At 44.5% G+C, this 17,275-nt stretch overlaps 1 protein-coding gene across 1 annotated transcript in view; it reads left to right on the top strand.

Annotated features, from left to right (window-relative positions):
* The window catches only part of SLC1A1 (solute carrier family 1 member 1), a 72,184-nt gene extending 64,086 nt beyond the window's left edge, over positions 1-8,098 (top strand). Inside the window, exons 11-12 of the mRNA XM_045840888.1 lie at positions 3,374-3,508; positions 5,950-8,098. Coding sequence (XP_045696844.1) covers positions 3,374-3,508; positions 5,950-6,196 — 382 coding nt within the window. The 3' untranslated portion in view covers positions 6,197-8,098. The remainder of the gene's footprint in view (positions 1-3,373; positions 3,509-5,949) is intronic.
* The last annotated feature ends 9,177 nt before the right edge of the window (positions 8,099-17,275 follow it).

Below are 17,275 nucleotides of genomic sequence, written 5' to 3'. Positions count from 1 at the left end.
TCACATAAAAACCTCTCTCCCTGTCTGGTATATTCTTATATCTGACTTGGCTGATAACTGCTGGCCCAGAGCCAATTACAGCTGCTGGGTCCAGAGTAATCACTCACTTAAAGTAAAACATCCTCGCTGGCTCTACCCGGGAGGCCATGAATTAATGAGTGTTATTTTTAACTGTACAAGTTACCATTGTGGCTCCTGTGTTTGGTGGTTAAAGAGATTTTTGAGCCTGTAGTTTATCTCTTTCTGTGGCCCTGTGGGACTGGACATCAAAGAAATGTAGGCATTGTCCGCCCAAAACATACTCTTTTGTGGTTTTTTCATAGCATTCATTTACCAAAGGTCACAACTGATTGGAAGTAGGATGTGTTTTCTTATAATGAAAGCTAACTATAACATTTGGGGCCTAGAAGGAGCTTGGAAGAAAACGTAGCAGTAGCAGTACTAGCGGTTGTTTTTGTGGTAGTGTTACCAAACGGACCCCCCTTCTCCTGGGGTCCCCTGTTCTATGTTCGCCTTGCCTGCCACCAGGGAATGACATCTCTCAATGTCAGAGATTGGTAAAAAGGAAAGGAAGTATTCATTCAAAAAGTTATACAGACTTAGAGTAGTGACTTAATGTCTTCATTAAAATACTAAAGTTCTTTAGAACACCCACAAACACACACAGTCCTTCCTTCCCCCCTTTGCCCAGTCCTGGGTACTGTATCTCAGGGGAAGCAATAGAAGTCTGTGGCTCGGGTAGCCCCCAGTTCTTCCCAGTAACCCGTGCTTGGCTGGCAGGCCTCCTGCAGTTTCCAGAACCATCAGCTGTGTCGCCGGGATCTCCAGTTCTTAATCCAAATCCATGTGACACCTTCTTCTGGCCCATCAGCAAGAGTCCTTTCACCGCTTTCCTTCTCGCAGCATCTCTCCTGCATTCTTCTGAACTGCTAAGAGAGAGCTCTCCATTGCTGATATATATCGCTTGTCTGCTTCCTAGGCTGTGTGGCAAAGGGAGCCCCAAAGCTCCCAAACCTTGCCAAACCTGCATGGTTCCCTCTCTCGCCAAAGCTGCATAGGGCCCCCTCACATACCTGCCATGCCTGGGTTTAAATCACAATGCCAATCTTCCTCAGCAGCCCCATTTCTGACTCCTCCCACAATTGGCTACACATGCCAGCACTCCTGTATTTCTCCAGCTTTCCTGGGCTGCCACAGTAAGTACGGGCAGGCATGGCCTCATGGCTTGGAGCGAACCATCTCCAAGCTCTCAATAGGCGCTGTAACCAGGGGGAGTTGCCTCCCAGTTACATCCTGGGTCACTCCCATCTCTCTGGCTCAAAACACAGCCACAGCCATTTAACATAGCTATGAAACCAGTTAAAGGTTATAGATATGTTAAATGACCATGCCAGAGGTTAGCTGCAAAGCTGTGGCTGTACAAAATAGCTTTGCATGGCCCTGTGCCATGTGTCCTATGCCCCAGTTCAGACTTGTGGGGCTGAGGACATCCTATATTTTTAATATTTCCTGGACACCCTGAGTTCTGGACTCCATTACAAATCCCTCTTTTGGGGGCCCTGGCTGCACCCTGTTACAGTAGTAGTAATAATACTAGCAGCAGTGGTCATAGAATAGCAGCCACTGCTGAAGTAGCAGAAATGGCGTCAGTTTTCAAGCATCTACGATATCCGGGTGCAATACTGGGTGCTTTACATGTATCACCTCACTAAATCTTCACAGCAGCCCTGCAAAGGAAGTACATTAGTTACATTTAACAGGTGGGAAACAGATTCAGAGAAGTACTTGCCTAAGGACATGGTGTCAGTAAAATTCTTCCCCTATCTGAAGATTTATACTTCAGACCAAAGCCAGTTAAATAGCTGAAGTCTAGTAAGCAAGGTCATGGTTAAAAGCAGAGTTTTGACTAAAGCAATTTTGAGCTTCGAGCCCAGCCTCAGGCTTATAGGGACCACATGGTTAACAGTGATGTGTTGTGGGTTCTGAGAGGGATCCGTGGACATGGGTTCATATCACTTCTGACACAGAAGACCCATCAATGCATTCAGTTTAAAATTTTTCAACAAGCACTGAAATAAGCTGAGGTTTAACAAACAATATATAAGTCAGAACAGATCTAAAGGATTATGCAGGCCTGAAATGTTCAGAGGAATTGGAACACCCCAGAAATCTCTGATTTACTCGAAGTTGGGTGGCCACAGCCACTGAGGAAAGACACACTTGTGAAAGAACTCTGGCCTGAGTTTAACCATACCCCGAAACACCGTCTGTGACCCATCGCTAGGCAGGTGAATGGGCAGTAGAATCAGCCTCATACAAACTCTGAGCCTTTATGAGCTCAAAGAATGTGGCTTTGTGGCTAGAATCAGGGATTCCTCTAGTTTGAACTGCCAGTTTCTGCATCTTCACCTTTCCGCCCAGTGGCGTCCTAGAGGCAGTTCAGGCCTTGGCCCAGGGGGAGGACATGTCTCCAGAAAATGTAGTGGGTGTCCCTTTCCAGCTGACTCAAGTCAAAGGACTTTTCAAGGCATGGTCAGCCCTTGTTTCCTCCAAAATGACCAGATTTAAGTAAGGAAGTTGCTGACAAAAAACTGCACATTCCAAAGGGAAAAATTCCTAGTGCCATGTTTTATCTGCCCAAGAGAGATCATTTTAAATATGTAGAATGAATTTCACATGGCTGCCTCTCCTGGACTCCACATCTATCTTTCTTTTGCACAAAGTGCATCCACTGGCAAAAAGGAACAGTCAGGAATAAATGCTTACATCTTGGACAGGAGTCATAGCTATTTCTCAATTCACTGCCCAAAAGGGCATCTCCCAGAGAGATCAAGAGTCTTGTGATGTCAAAAAGGTGAGTAAAACCTGCTTGAACACTTCTGGTTTTGCCTTCGCCTAAAATGCCGTTCCACTATCCCTCCACCACCCTTCAAGGCAGCATAGATTCCTGGCACTACTACGTGCTCATTAAATGACTGGGTGAGTGGATGGGATAAGGGAGAAAGAATGCAGGTGGGGAGGTACCTGTCACTCGTTTGGATGAATGGGTAGATAAAGCCTTCTGTAAACACCCCAGTTGGTAAACTCTTGCCTTCTTCCTGAATCTCTCTCTCACTCACTTTTTTGTATGCCACTCACGCAGTCCTTGCATTCGCATGATTTGCCGTGTCTCCCCCTGGAAGGAGATCATGCTCCCCTCAGTTTCTCCCAGCCCTCTAATAAGGCAGAGCTGGTACTCGGCAGATAACAGCTTCTGGCTGGCTAATTTGGGGACACAGCAGGAACAGCCATTAGGACTAACCGTTTTGGGCTGGGGGCCTTGAAGGAAGAAGTGGGTGTCTAACTCTTTCACGCTTGTGTGTTCTGGCTACAGCGTCACAGCCACAGCTGCCAGCATCGGAGCTGCTGGTGTGCCCCAGGCCGGCCTGGTGACCATGGTGATCGTGCTGAGCGCTGTGGGCCTGCCCACTGAGGATGTCACCCTCATCATTGCTGTCGACTGGTTCCTGTGAGTTGGAATAAATGCGCTGCAGCAGCCGGATGGGGAGGCGGGCTTCCCGGCCATGCAGAATCTGCAGTCTGTCATCATTCTCTCCTCCGATTGCCTAATGAGCCATCTGTTGCTACTTTAATTTCCCTCTGACCAGGCCATCTGATAACATGCTTAAAAATTAACTCCTCATAACTTCAAGCAGTGATTTTAAAAAGCCAGTGCCCTGTACTAGCTCATTACACCTGGTAATGCTCAAGGTTAGGAGTTGGGTATTAGATGAGACAAACACAGACTAATAAACTGAAGAAGCCAGGAATGGCTCTGGCTGGTGTGGCTCAGTTGGATGGAGTGTTGTCCCGTAACCAAAAGGTTGTGGGTTTGATTTCTGGTCAGGGCACATATCTAGGTTGCAGGTTTGATCTCTGGTCCAGGTGAGTATGATCCCTGGTCTAGCAGTGTGTGGGAGGCAACCAGTTGATGCTTCTTTCTCATCTCTCTCTCTCTCTCTTCCCCCCCTTGCTGCCCCCCCCTACTTCCTCTCTAAAAGCAATGAAAAAATGTCCTCCAGTAAGGATTTAAAAAAAAATACGTGTTTTTAAAGCAGCTAGGGAAGGCCCCAGATGTTCCAAACCCCACAGGCTACCCTAGCCTATCTTAGCCATAGGTCAGCATCATAGGTTCAGAACCATCTGGTTCAAAATCAGCTCAAGCATCAGACCATCAAGGGCAGTGGTATGAGCAGAGGCTTTGCAGTAAGACTGACTTGGGTTTGAATCTGCATTCAGTGTCTTCTTACTGGCTTTTGACATTGAGTAAGTTCTTTAACATCTCTGAGATCCAGTTGCATTATCTGTAAGATGGGAAGGATTCTGTCTGTCTCATTGGGCTGGTATAAGGACTGAGTCAGGTAATATAAACCAGTGTCTGGAAGACAGTATGTGCTCAATAAAAGGCAAGTCTTGTTAAAACTAGAGTGAGTTAGACCATTCAGGCCTCAACCAATTTTCATTCTCTCTCCCTTTCTCATTCTCTCTCTCTCATTCTCTCTCTCTCATTCTCTCTCTCTCTCTCTCTCTCCCCCCACCTCTCTCTCTCTCTCTCTCTCACACACACACACACACACATACACACACACACACAGCTGAGGAACACAACAGAACAGCTGTAGTATGTTCAGGGTAAGGGTAAGAATGTGCCTTTGTGATCCCCAAGGTGAGAGTTGTAATGAGCCTGATTCCCAGCTCTCCCCTTGGTTGACATCCACACTGTGCATTAGTCTTCCAGCATCGAGGTCTGGCTTTGTCCCCCCGGCCATCAGGGGAGGTGTAGCTCCTTAGTGAGCCTTCCCTCAGAACCAGCCTGGGCTTGCTGGGGAGTCCAGGGCTATGTGGTTTGCAAGTGGCTGCCAAGATGGAGCAAAGGGGAGCAGAAACATTCCACACAGTTTGAAGATAAAGTCTTCTTCAAAGACTTTAAGGACTTCAGAAAGCAGAAGCTCCTGAACTGGGGAGGCTGTGCCATGTGGGGCCCCCTTAGTAGCTGGTTGGTTCTACAAGGCCCTTTCTTGCAAAGGTGCCCTACCATTGAGACAGATGCTTCCGTTTTTTCTTTCTAATGCAGAAGGGTATCCAGAATGCACATGGGTAAGCACTGTTGACCTTCTCTGCCCTGAGGGTGTAGTTTCCACAAGAATATTCATACACATAGTTCCTACCAACTATGCTCCAGCATCCTCTCACCAGTGTGCCTTCTTTACCCGCACAACTTCCCGCCTTCAGCCTCTTCTCTGTGCTGTCTGGGAGTTAAGATTAACTAGGGGTGCCTCAAGGAGAAAGCTATTCCCAGGCAAACCTGTATTTTCTGACCGTGCTCTGTGGCATCTCTGCTGGCTCATTTATGGAGTGGCCTAGTGTGGTGAAAAAACAAGTACACCAGGGACACACACACAGAACATACGCCACCCACAAAACATCTGAGTTCTCCCACCTTGGCCAGAAGAGCTCCTGGAAATGCCCACGAGACAGGGGTTAGAGGTGAAAGACTTACTGAATGTATTTACTTATTTTTATTGAATTTATTGGTGTGACATTGGTTAATTGTATAGGTTTCAGGGAGTGCAGACTTACTAAATTTTGACTCTCCTTTGGCTCCCCCAAAATAATCTGTGAATACTATTCCCATTTCTTTGGGACGAAAAGAGGGAATTTAGGGTTACTAGTGCTGAATTTATGGGGGTCAGTTACTGGGAGCACAGGCACAGGGGAACCAGTTTGCTCCTTCTGTCCCTTCGTGAACCACCAGGCCCGTGAGGAGAGCAGCCTGTGGTCAGCCAGCCATGAGACGGCACTCTGCATTTGCTTAACTTACAACTTAACACTTCCAGTCCTTTCTTCTCTCCAGTGGGGAAGGAAAATGAAATCTGGGCCCCTGTCTGACTTATCCTCTGCCTCCCCCAGGGACCGGTTCAGGACCATGGTGAACGTCCTAGGGGATGCATTTGGGACAGGCATCGTGGAGAAGCTCTCCAAGAAGGAGCTGGAGCAGATGAGCGTTTCATCTGAAGTCAACTTCGTGAACCCCTTTGCTGTGGAAACCACGACGCTCGATAACGAAGACTCGGACACCAAGAAGTCCTACGTCAATGGAGGCTTTGCCATAGACAAATCTGACACCGTGTCGTTCACCCAGACCTCACAGTTCTAGAGCCCCAGGCTTCAGGTGACTGGGAAAGATGAAGGACATCTCTTAGCAATTTCAAACATTGAGGGAAAGAAAAACAATTGTACATTTGACCTAATATTACAGACCTCAGATTATTTTCTATATTTGGACTCAGAGCTTTTGCTCTCCAGGTTCTGGGACTTGGGGGTGGGGTAAGATAAAAGGAAATTGATTAAAAGGAAAGCTGTCTTATCTAGAGTTGTAAAATTCTATGACAAAGTTCGGAAGCATGTAACATAGCAGCTGTTGGAATTAGGTAACAAATGTGAAAAAGAAATCGCTTTCTCATCCATGGACCAGTGTTTTGGGTTTTTAAAAAAAATACTCTGTCATTGACTACAAATTTTTACTCAGGCTTTGTATTGGCATGGAATTCCTTTGACATCTCATGTTTTTATAAATTATAATGCATCTCAACCACCCCTTCGCCTGGGTTAATGTGCCAAATTGTCCATTTTGAACTCATCTCTGGCCAATTTCAAAGACACTACTTTGAAAGAAAACAGACCAGCACCGTTCTGCAATAACAGTTGTGAGATGGGCATCGGGTCTGGGAGGAAGGGAGATTCTCCTGTCGATGTACTGTATGGGACACTGGGAACTCCTAACCCAGTGTTCAGTATTGAGCTAGGTATGTATATGTGTAAATACTATTTTCATATAATTTGTCTGACAGAGATCAGAATTGAACTGTCAATATGAAATAAAGCTCTCCTTATACTTGAATAATAATGATGAATCCAGTCCAGATCTGCTTTGGAGCTTGTCAGACTCCTCTCTCGGGAGCACCAGCATGAGGGATGGTGGTGTTCAGCCATTTCATGTCTAGGAATCTGCCTCAAAGCACAGACGTATCATGCTGATACCCTGAGGTGGCACAGCCATTCCTTACAACTTCCAAATTCTGCTGGAAGGGAATCCACGCCAGCTCTATATGAGATTATGTACAAAGGGGTCACTCAGATAAGGCTGGGTGTGTCTGTATCCAACTGGAAGGCTTCATTCTTCCAAGGTCAGCCATACCTACTTAAAAATGACAGTACTTTGCTCTTTTGTACCCATTAGGGCCCACGCAACAGTGGCAAGCTTACCAGCTAAGTTGTATGTTAGTACCAATTTGATAGGTTGATCAAGCCACACTGACCAGAACGGCGCTATCCGACCCTGATTCTTGCAGGGTAAATCCCACAAACTGAGACACTGGGCTCAGCGGTTCAGGAAAACTCTTCACTTGTGTGTCACTTGTCTCCTCCTCCAGGGAGGGCTGTTCTGACTGGTAGTCTAGTAATCTTGGCTGGGCTTGTTAAAATCATCCTTTGTCATTCTCTTGCTAATTTATGAAATCTTACTAAGGTCTGTGCTTCTGCTCACATCTTGTAAATAATGCTTAACATAAACTTGTATTTCCACTGAGATCCAAAATACTTGTGCTTCTGCAGTGTTGAGTAGCCTGTGTAAGCCTGTGCTTTCCTATTTAAGAAACCAGAAACTGTGCCAAAGAGCATGGGAAAGTCAGTAAATGCTCAGTATTGATCACTTGTACCTGAAATTGTAAGAGAATGATACTGGACTGACATGTAAACATCATAATAAGAACCAGTTATTCAGTGTGAGTTTTAAAATGCAAAGACTAGTATTGTTTATGGAAAGTTAATCTAAGTATAACACCGTTAATCAGTAATTTGTCTTGGGCCGAACGGTTTACCCCCTGGCAGGGCTCTCCGATTTGGGGCTCTGGAGTTGGCAGGGCGGTTCCTGAATGGCAGGTCATCCTTATTTTGGAGTCAGTTTGTAACTGACCTCTTCACACACTGTGCTGTTCACTCATCAAAGAGAACAATGTTCCATTTCAGTCTCAATAAACATTGTTCTTTCTTCCCTGCCTTTTTCTTTATCTGTTCTTTATCTCACCCTGGTGGATGTGGGAAGGTGGAGGCATGGTCAGTTAATTCAGACAGTACACAGGTTATCATTTCCAAAACTGTGTTTATACCCAAGAATTAAAAAGCAGGGCTTGAGAAGTAATCCTAATTCTTCACGTCCATCAGTGGGGATTAAAAGGTTGAAATTCAGTGTCATTATGAACAGCTTGCCCACACTTTCTGACTACGATGAAGAGGAAGGTAGATTTGAGTGGAAATTACAGCGGGAGAAAGCCACCACAGAGATGGCGACTTGGTTTCACTGAAGGACTGACCCTGCCGTCTGCGACGTCACTGCACACCACGAACGGCTGTCTTCGGAGAGAGCTCTCGGAAGGGCAGCACAGTCCTGCCTGGAGCCCGAGTCATGTCGGGGCTCCGCAAGGGGACCCACCAGCGAGTGAGAGACAAGGGAGCGGCAGCTCTCTCCGCCCCACTGAGACAGTGTCTCATAAAAATGCTTATCACTTCCTGGCAAACTAATTCAGAACAGTTTTCTCTTTGGGCAACATGGTATGAAATACCCGACACCATGAACCCTTAAAACAGAGAGGTCTGTTTGGAAAAGTTAGTGAGCCTGAGCAGGGACCTCCCCTGTATGATTTTGATCTTACCCAGGGTATATTCATGTACAGAGGAATCACGTTACCAGCGCTAGAAATGACTTCCTTTTGAACAAATATTACTGAGTTCACTGGATACAAGACATACAAGACCTTTTATTTAAAACATCGATTCTTAGAAGAGCATGAGGAAACTGTGTGGTTTATAATCTAGCAGTGGGCCAGCAACAGTGTTGGCTTGGCAGGTGTGTAAGAACCTTCCGTCCTGGAATAGAAAGAGGAACTGGTCATGCAGAGCCTTGGCAGAATTCTAGAAGGTTTTATGCAACAGAATATTCTGTATCCTCTTAACTGCCCAGCAAAGGACCGGTGAATAGGCACACAGCTCTGGCCTCTGACCAGCTTTGTGGCCCTTGCCAATAATCTTAGCCTTGGTTTAATCTTCCATGAAATGGTGATAAATATTGCCCCTTGAGATTGCTTTAAATGAGAAAATGTGAAAGATGCATTTAGCAGAGACTTCGTCACATAATATGTTTGATAAACACTAGTGTGTTCCCCCAGAAAAAAAGCCCTACACCCTTACCTCCCATTTACGTGGGAAATCCATAGAGAGGCAACTTCAATTGCTATCCAGGTTGTTGGGACCTTTGCCACTGATATGATTAAGGATTGTAGCTTTCATCACTTGACATCAGCTGAGTTATTAGAGCAAAGATTACATCCAACCTAGTGAGACTTAATATATTAACAACTCCCATTCCATGAAGGGTAAACTCTGAAAATAGGAATTTTGATTTAAATAACGTAAGACTAAACAAAATAAGCCAGTCAGAGAAAGACAAATACCATATGATCTCACTTGTGTGTGGAATCTAATGAACAACATAGAAACAGAAGTGTAAATACATGGAACAGACTAACAGCTGTCAGAGGGGAGGGGTCAGGAGGGAGCTGGATGAAAGAAGGTGAAGGGATTTAGCAAAGAACATACACATACAACCCACAGTCCCAGACAACAGTACGGCGATGGCCGGGGGGCGGGGACAGCTGGGTGGAGGTGGGCAAGGGGGTGGGGAGGACAGGGAATAGGGACATCTGTAATGGTGTCGACAGTAAAAATCAAGTAAAAATAAATTTTAAAAATAAATAGTGTGAGACTTAGAATATTTTCTTCTGTAAAGTATCACATGAGGACTAAACAAAAAATGTTTGCAATCTTTTCTGCGGCCTGAGACAGAGAGCTTTGCGATCAGGCTGCATGGGAGGCTGAGATGTACATTCCTATAGCACCCTTTACATTAAGTCCTGGAATTAATGACATGAGGTTCACTTCTGCCGTCTGGGCCTGTATATCTCATGTGACTGTCCTCCCCATGCTGGGACTTTGTTCTGCGCTCCACATGGGGTTTTACAAATACCCCCTGTGGTAGAAAATGTGCCTCCCTCCCTGCAATCTTAACTTTTTAAGTAAAATCCATATAACATAAACAAGAAGTGAACCTTTTTAAATTAGCTTTGGGAACAACATAGACTGATCCACATATACTGAATTAGGTGATTGCTCACAAGCGTATGAGGTTATTGACCATGAAAGGAGATGACTGGCCCAGGTTAAAGAATGCCACCAAATTCCTAAGAAAGCATTAGGTCGACCACACAACTGCTGTCCCATTTCTGCTGAGAGAGACAAGTGCCATGTATGACTTGGAGGATCTCTCTCCAGGATTACGAAGACACTTGTGGTTTCATCTACAAATCTCTCCTTGGTCTCCCAATTTTAAGATACCACAAAGTTCAGAACAGTTATTAGTACACCCCCAAAGCCAAGATAAAATCAACATCCCTTTTGGTATTCTGGTTGAAGAAAAGGGAAAATGAAAGTAGTGGCCTCTTCTGGAGTTCGACTTCTAGAAGGCCTCGCCAGCCTGAAGCTGGGAAACTGCCCTCCTCAGAGCAGAACCAGAATGGTACACAGAGAGATGCTCCCCCCACAGGAGTACCACTTATCAAAAGATGGAGGCAAAGACACTAGAAACAAAGGCACAGAATCAACCAAACTCCTGAATAGTATTGTCTGAATCCGCCCCCCACACACGTGTGCACACACAGGTTTTCCAGACTGTAGACTCTGGTAGCTGCTGTTCCTCGTTGACTCAGAGTAGCTATCAGCAAGGTTACACAATGTCCCATTCTTGTCTCTCACTTCGGGGAATTTGAGGGAATGCAAGTAATGCAGCTGGGTAGTTCAGAATCAAAGATCTGGCTGCCAGTGGTAGAAATGAGGCACTGGCCAGGAGCCACTTTATCTTGTTCAGACGGTGTGGAAAGACCCCTTTTCCAAGGTAAGGATAAGACTGATTGAAGTGAATTGAGTGGTCCACCATCACACAGGTGCTTCACTTCATGGACTCACCTTCACGAAGTACTGAAGACATGCTCATTTTAAAGATGACTTTGATCGTCCTCCAAGCATTTGAATGTAACTGGCATTTAAGGAGTCCTCGTGTTGTGTTTCCAAAGTCATCAGTTTAGCTTAGCAAGAATAATAACAGGACAGAAAAAAACTTCGTCTGAGCTGAGGACTCTGGAGTGGGGGAAGGGCAAGGGAAGGCTCTCCAACAAGAATCTGAGGATAACGAAAGTCCAGGTCTTTAGGAAACTGGGAGGGCCTGGCAAGTGTCAGAGAACTACTACTGTGTAACTCAGAGTTACGTTATGAATACGAGCAGTCGCCGTTAGCAACGGAGGAACAGTGGCTGATCCTGCCTCAACAACTGCTTTTGTCTTCGCAGCATGCCAAACGCGCTTTAATGCCTAGCATTTACCAACTAATCTTCCACTTCCGGATTTAGCCAGACAGGAACGTGCCAACTTCACATATAAAACATACAACCTCCAGACTCTGCTCAGTCAAGAGGGGCCAGTTAGGTTAGAAAAATATGCCACCTGCAGTTAATGAGAACATGAGCAGCACACACAGCAAGGCAGTCTCGGGCTGCAAGGATACTCGGGATGCCTTTCTGGCGCTAAGGAAAAGTTTGCCCCCATACCATTCCAGGTAGATGCCACCTACCCTATTCTTGGGCCTCATCACCTTTCATAGAAATGACACTCTAAGGCAAATAAAGGTCCCCTTTTTCTTAAGGTGTTGACCTAACACCTAACCGCTGCAGGCACTGAGGGAGGGGTGTTCTCCCTGCCAGGGTACACACAGGAGAGGATGGGATGTCATGTCTCCCCAGAAGAAAAAACAGCAACAACATAGAGGAAACTCATTTTTATTTAGTTGACAAATGTTTGCACAACAGTTACTATGTGGCAAGCACTGTTCTTAGCACTTAACAAATATTAACTAAATTAATCTCAACAACATTGTGAAGTCCTATAGGTGAGAAAGTGGTACAAAAGGTTAAGGAAGTTTCCCCCAAGATCACACACAAATAGGTGGCCCAGCAACTTGGCTCCAGTGTCAACATTCTTCACCAGGCACTGAGAGTCAGAGAAGGCCAGGAGTGCTAGAATAGTCTAACCCAAATATAGGGTGGCCTAAATTTTTCAAGACAAATAATAATCATTGTTAATACTTACCAAGTGTTAACTATAAGCCTGGCACTGTATTAAATATTTTAGATGCTTAATTTCATTTTTTTTTCTTTGCAACACTCCTATCAGGCAGGTATTATTGCCCTCCATTTTCCAGATGAGGAAACTGTGGCATAGAGAGGTTAACTTGCCCGAGTGCACAGAGTTGGACCTCCAACCTGATTCCAAAGTCTGTGTTCCTAACCACTGAGATATGGCACTTCCCAGTGCCTACAAGTTCCATGCAAATGGAAACCAAAAGAAAGCAGGGGGAGTCAAAACCCCCCAACAAAGAGAAGTCCAGGTCCCAATGGCCTCACTGGTAAATTCTAACATTTAAAGAATTAGTACCAATCCTTCTCAAACTGTTCCCAAAAATAGTAGAGGAGGAAGGAACACTGTCAAACCCATTTTACAAGGCCAGCATTACTTTGAAACAAAGCCAAACAAGGACAATTATAAGGAAAAAATTACAGGTCGATATCCCTGGTGGACATAGATGCAAAAATCCTCAGCAAAATATTAGCAAACTGAGTTTAACAGGACATTGAAAGGATCATCCACCATGATGAAGTGGGATTTATTTCTGAGATATAGTAGCTCAACATAGACAAATCAATAAATGCAATGCATACATTCACAAAATGAGGGTAATAATCACATGATTATCTCAATAAACGCAAAAAAAGCATTTGACAAAATTCAACTTTTCATGATAAAAACTCTTAAAAAATTAGGAATAGAGGAACATTTCCCAACATAATCCAGGCCTTACATGACAAGCCCAGAGCAAACACACTCAACAGTGAAAAGCTGGAAGCACTTCCTCTGAGATCAGGAACATTATAAGCTCCAAGGTAAACAAACCAATGTCCTACTGGCAAAATCCAACAAACAATCTCTTAGGCATTAATTTTCACTCTTTTGCAATATTTGCCACTGTTAATTAGCTCATTTTCCACTAAGTTCTCTCCCTTTGAATTCTAAGACATGACAGGGTTCTGCCCCAAAGCTCTCCCCACTACCCTGTTCTTCAGTAGTTTTTGTGACCTCCTCCTGCTGCTCCCTTCCTGTGGGCCTCCTCTCTGCCTGACACCCCACCTGTGCCAGACACACAGGGATCCCTCAAATGTGGAATGAATGAAGAAGCTCCATTTCCTCTGGTCGCTCTCTCTACACTCTCTCCACACTCTCTCCATGGGAAATTCGCCCATTACTGTGGCCTCCAATGCCACCTCCATTTAGATGATTAACAAAAATGTGTATCCCCTAAATCTACAGCTGCCCTTGGTTTCGCCTGCCCTGCCCTCTCGGCCAAACTTCAGATCTACATTTCCAACTTCTATTGGACATTTCCCTTTTACCTTTGTACCATCTTTTTAAACTGAACTTATCCAAGGTCAAACTTGTAAATTTCTTCTGTAGTCTCTTTTCCTAAATTGAATATTGTATTTTCAAAATCACCAGGATTTCTACTGTAACTTAAGATTGTCACAATTTCTTTGACCCTCTTTGACCCCAAGAGGTCGGAGATGACAAGGCAGGTCTACTTGGAGCCTGAGTGGCAGGGCTGTCTCCTTGTGAAGTGGGTCATCTGTGGCTTAGCTTCATTTCAGCCATAAATCACTGAACATGGCGCATTCCTGCATTTTCTCTTCCTTTGTCATTCTCAAATAAATAATGTGTACTTTGATAATCCTCAGTTCTACTTACAATGAGACCTTCAAAACAGGAACAAGATTCAGAGAAAACAGTAACAACAACAACTAAATCCAAGAGAAGGCCCCCAGGGCCTCTGAGCACCCACCTGCCTCACAGAACCCCCACCCTGTAATGCTGAGGGTTCCCCACTCTGACCCTACTACCAAAAAACACCACAAGAAAGAAATCCCTCTCCAAAAGGTTTTATTTGGCCCATTTTGCTCTCTTCATCCTGAGTTCATCTCACCTCATGTGATGAAGAATGTGAATCTACAAAATGAAGAACACTGTGACCTACTATCTGCAGAGTAAATTATTCTCTCAATCAATATTTCACTCCTGATGATTAAATAGTTCACCCTCATTTTGCAATTCAGCCCAGGCCTTCTGACTTAACTATCTCTTTTTTAAAGGAGCCAGACTCCCTCTCCACCTCCTCCACATTCAAGCACCATTAAAATAAGGTGCCTGGTGGTTTCTCCCCACCCTCCATGTTTAATGAGCCCCTTTCTTCTCTATAACCCTCCCACCTTGTCCCGGCTCTAATTCCCAGACTTCTTCAATGGCTTTGTTAAAGTCTCCCTGCTGCCAGCCTCTGCCCACTCCCTGACCACCCTGAACAGGATTGTCAAGTTAATTGTCTACTTTTCCAGACCAAAATTCTGATTGTTTCTTACTGTCTACAGCACAAAGTCTAAAATACCAGGCCCAATATTTAGGACACTTCAGAAGATATCCCTAGAGGGTATTCCCTTTTTCTCCAAACACATATCCTTCCTTAGATTCCAATTTCTCTTCTCCCAAACCTCTTCTCCACCAGTCTTCCTATTCCTTAATGTCAAAAATAAATTCTTGGCACCTGACCCCAAGACTCCATTATTTCTTACCAAATGGAACCTAGAGAAGTAATAGTATCTTGGTCCATAATCAGATATTGCCTTGTATTATTAAGTTAATTAATTTGAGGTAATTATAAATAAGCTTCCACAAATTCAGTTATTATTATTTCATACTATTAAATAAGAGTCAAAACTGGTGGCTGTGGGCAAGATCCAGCTTCAGACCACCTTTACGTGGCCACAGAGCCTTTTGCTGTTTTAGATTTGAATTTAAAGAATTTAAAAACTTTGCAGGAGGTGAAGGAAGTGGAGTAACACCCCAGCACTCACCATTATTTCAAACCCCAGTGCTTCTGACAGTCACAGATCCTGCCTGGTCCTGAAGGCATTTGAGTTTGCAACGCCTTTTGGTAATCACACGTGAAACAGCTCATAGCCCTAATAAGTCTGGAGACTCCAGAAGGGCACAGGTTGGATCTTACACTCGTTAGCATAACTCGTCCTCTACCCCACAGGGCCCAGTACAATACTGAGCACAACATAGAGGCTTAATAAATACAAATTGAGTGATTCCATGCAAGGCTATGGAATCAATTTAGTTATTTGTCAGGGCTGGGAGGCTGCACGACTCAGTGAACAAAGGATGTCATCATTTGCCTCTGCTGAATTTCCTCATGCAAAGACAAAATGAACTTTCATGACAAGGAACTCTCCCCGTGAATCCAGCACTTCCAACAACGGCTCCTCTTACATACAGTCTGTTCCTGGAAGCCATCACACTAAAATAAGGGTGATATTTATCTCAGTTCAAGATACCAATTTGAGTGCTAATTCCTGGAGGAAAAGGAACAGGGATATTTATTTTGGAGTGGGAGAGGGCTTCCTAAAAATGCTATTTACAAACATAATATTCCAATGACAGGAAATAAGAGCAGAAAGCATCTTTTGTTGGCCTAAACAAGGAGTGATTAACCTCATTTCAACTTCTGTCAAGAAATTTTAATTGCCCTGTTACTCTACTGAAATAATCAGTTCAACTTTTCAAACCCTTCAGGTTGAGTTACCCAGCATGCACCTGCTTCAGGGACAGTGAGGTGACAACCAAGGGGCAGTAAACAAGAGGTCTGGAGACAAGGCAAACCAGGTTGGAAATTGCCTCTGATACACATTTGTTTTTCTGAGCCTCAGTGTCCATAGCGGAAAAAAAAAAAAGAAAGAAAAATGCTTTCTGCAAATAATTTAATGAGAATAATAACAACTAATACTTACTGAGTGCCTATTTTATGCCAGGCACTAATTTCAAGTGCTTTAAGTGTGTGGAGTCATCTATCTATGACATCACAAAGTGGACACTAATTTTGCCTCCATTTCACACAGAAAGACACTGAGGCACAATGAACTTGACTTATTTGCCCAAGTCACTCAGCCAGTAAATGGCAGAGTCAGGATTCAAATCTAGCTGCTCTCACTCTAGAGCCTTCACTCTTCACACCCACACGATAATGCCCTTGTGAAGCATTATACAGTGCCTGGAAAACTAAGGCACTGAACAAAGGAATGGAAAAATAAGAGAAAGAGTGGGAAGGAAAAAAGAAAAAGTCCTTTGTCCATTTCTTTGCTGGCCTTCTGGGTTTCCCAAGGCTGGATGGGAAGGTTTTTAAAAGTCTGTGGCTCAAGCCCCTCAACATTGCTCTCGTCCTGACCTCCTCTGTGGAAGAACCTAGAATAAATCACCCTCCACACTCACCCAGGCTAAGAAGGACATTCAGTAACCTTGGCTCATTCAAAAGCACCCACAACCAATCACAAAATAAAGGCCCAATACCCACCACATGTATTTCAACTCTCTTACCTTAGAGCCAACTCTCTACCTTACCACGGGTCTTCCTTCTGCCTCTTCATTTAGAAGTTCAAATCCATGCCCTACTGGGTAGATCATTTGCTTAGAGCATCATCCTAATATGCCAAGTTGTGGGGGATCAAAACCCGGTCAGGGCACATACAACAACCAACCAATGAATGCATAAATAAATGGAGCAACAAACTGATGTGTCTGTCTGTCTGTCCGTCTCTCTTCCCCTGCTTCCTCTCTCTCTAAAATCAGTAAATTAAAAGAAAAAGGAAGTCCTAATCATGGTGACTCAGTAGCCTAACAGCCCTCAGATTCCCTGCATCATTTCTGGGGCAGGCCATGAAGTGCTGAGGCACTCACTGCTGCCATCTCAGAGTTCATGCTGTGGAGACTAGCTTCCTCCCTGACATGACCCTCCCACACATACAAAGCAAACCTGGCCATACAATATGATGTATTCTGTCTGTCCTACTGACCCACATGGTCTTGGAGAGGAGATAGAGCTGTGTTTGCCACAGAGAGCAAGTGAGCCCCAGCAGGTCATTCTTATGGGTAAATTCTTATGAGCTTCAAGCTACTTTTAAATAGAAAAAAGAGGG

This window comes from Phyllostomus hastatus, unplaced genomic scaffold (genome assembly GCF_019186645.2).
Source record: "Phyllostomus hastatus isolate PE091 unplaced genomic scaffold, TTU_PhHast_1.1 phas_contig_34, whole genome shotgun sequence".
NCBI classification, from domain to species: domain Eukaryota; kingdom Metazoa; phylum Chordata; class Mammalia; order Chiroptera; family Phyllostomidae; genus Phyllostomus; species Phyllostomus hastatus.
This window is presented reverse-complemented; position numbering and strand designations above follow the sequence as displayed.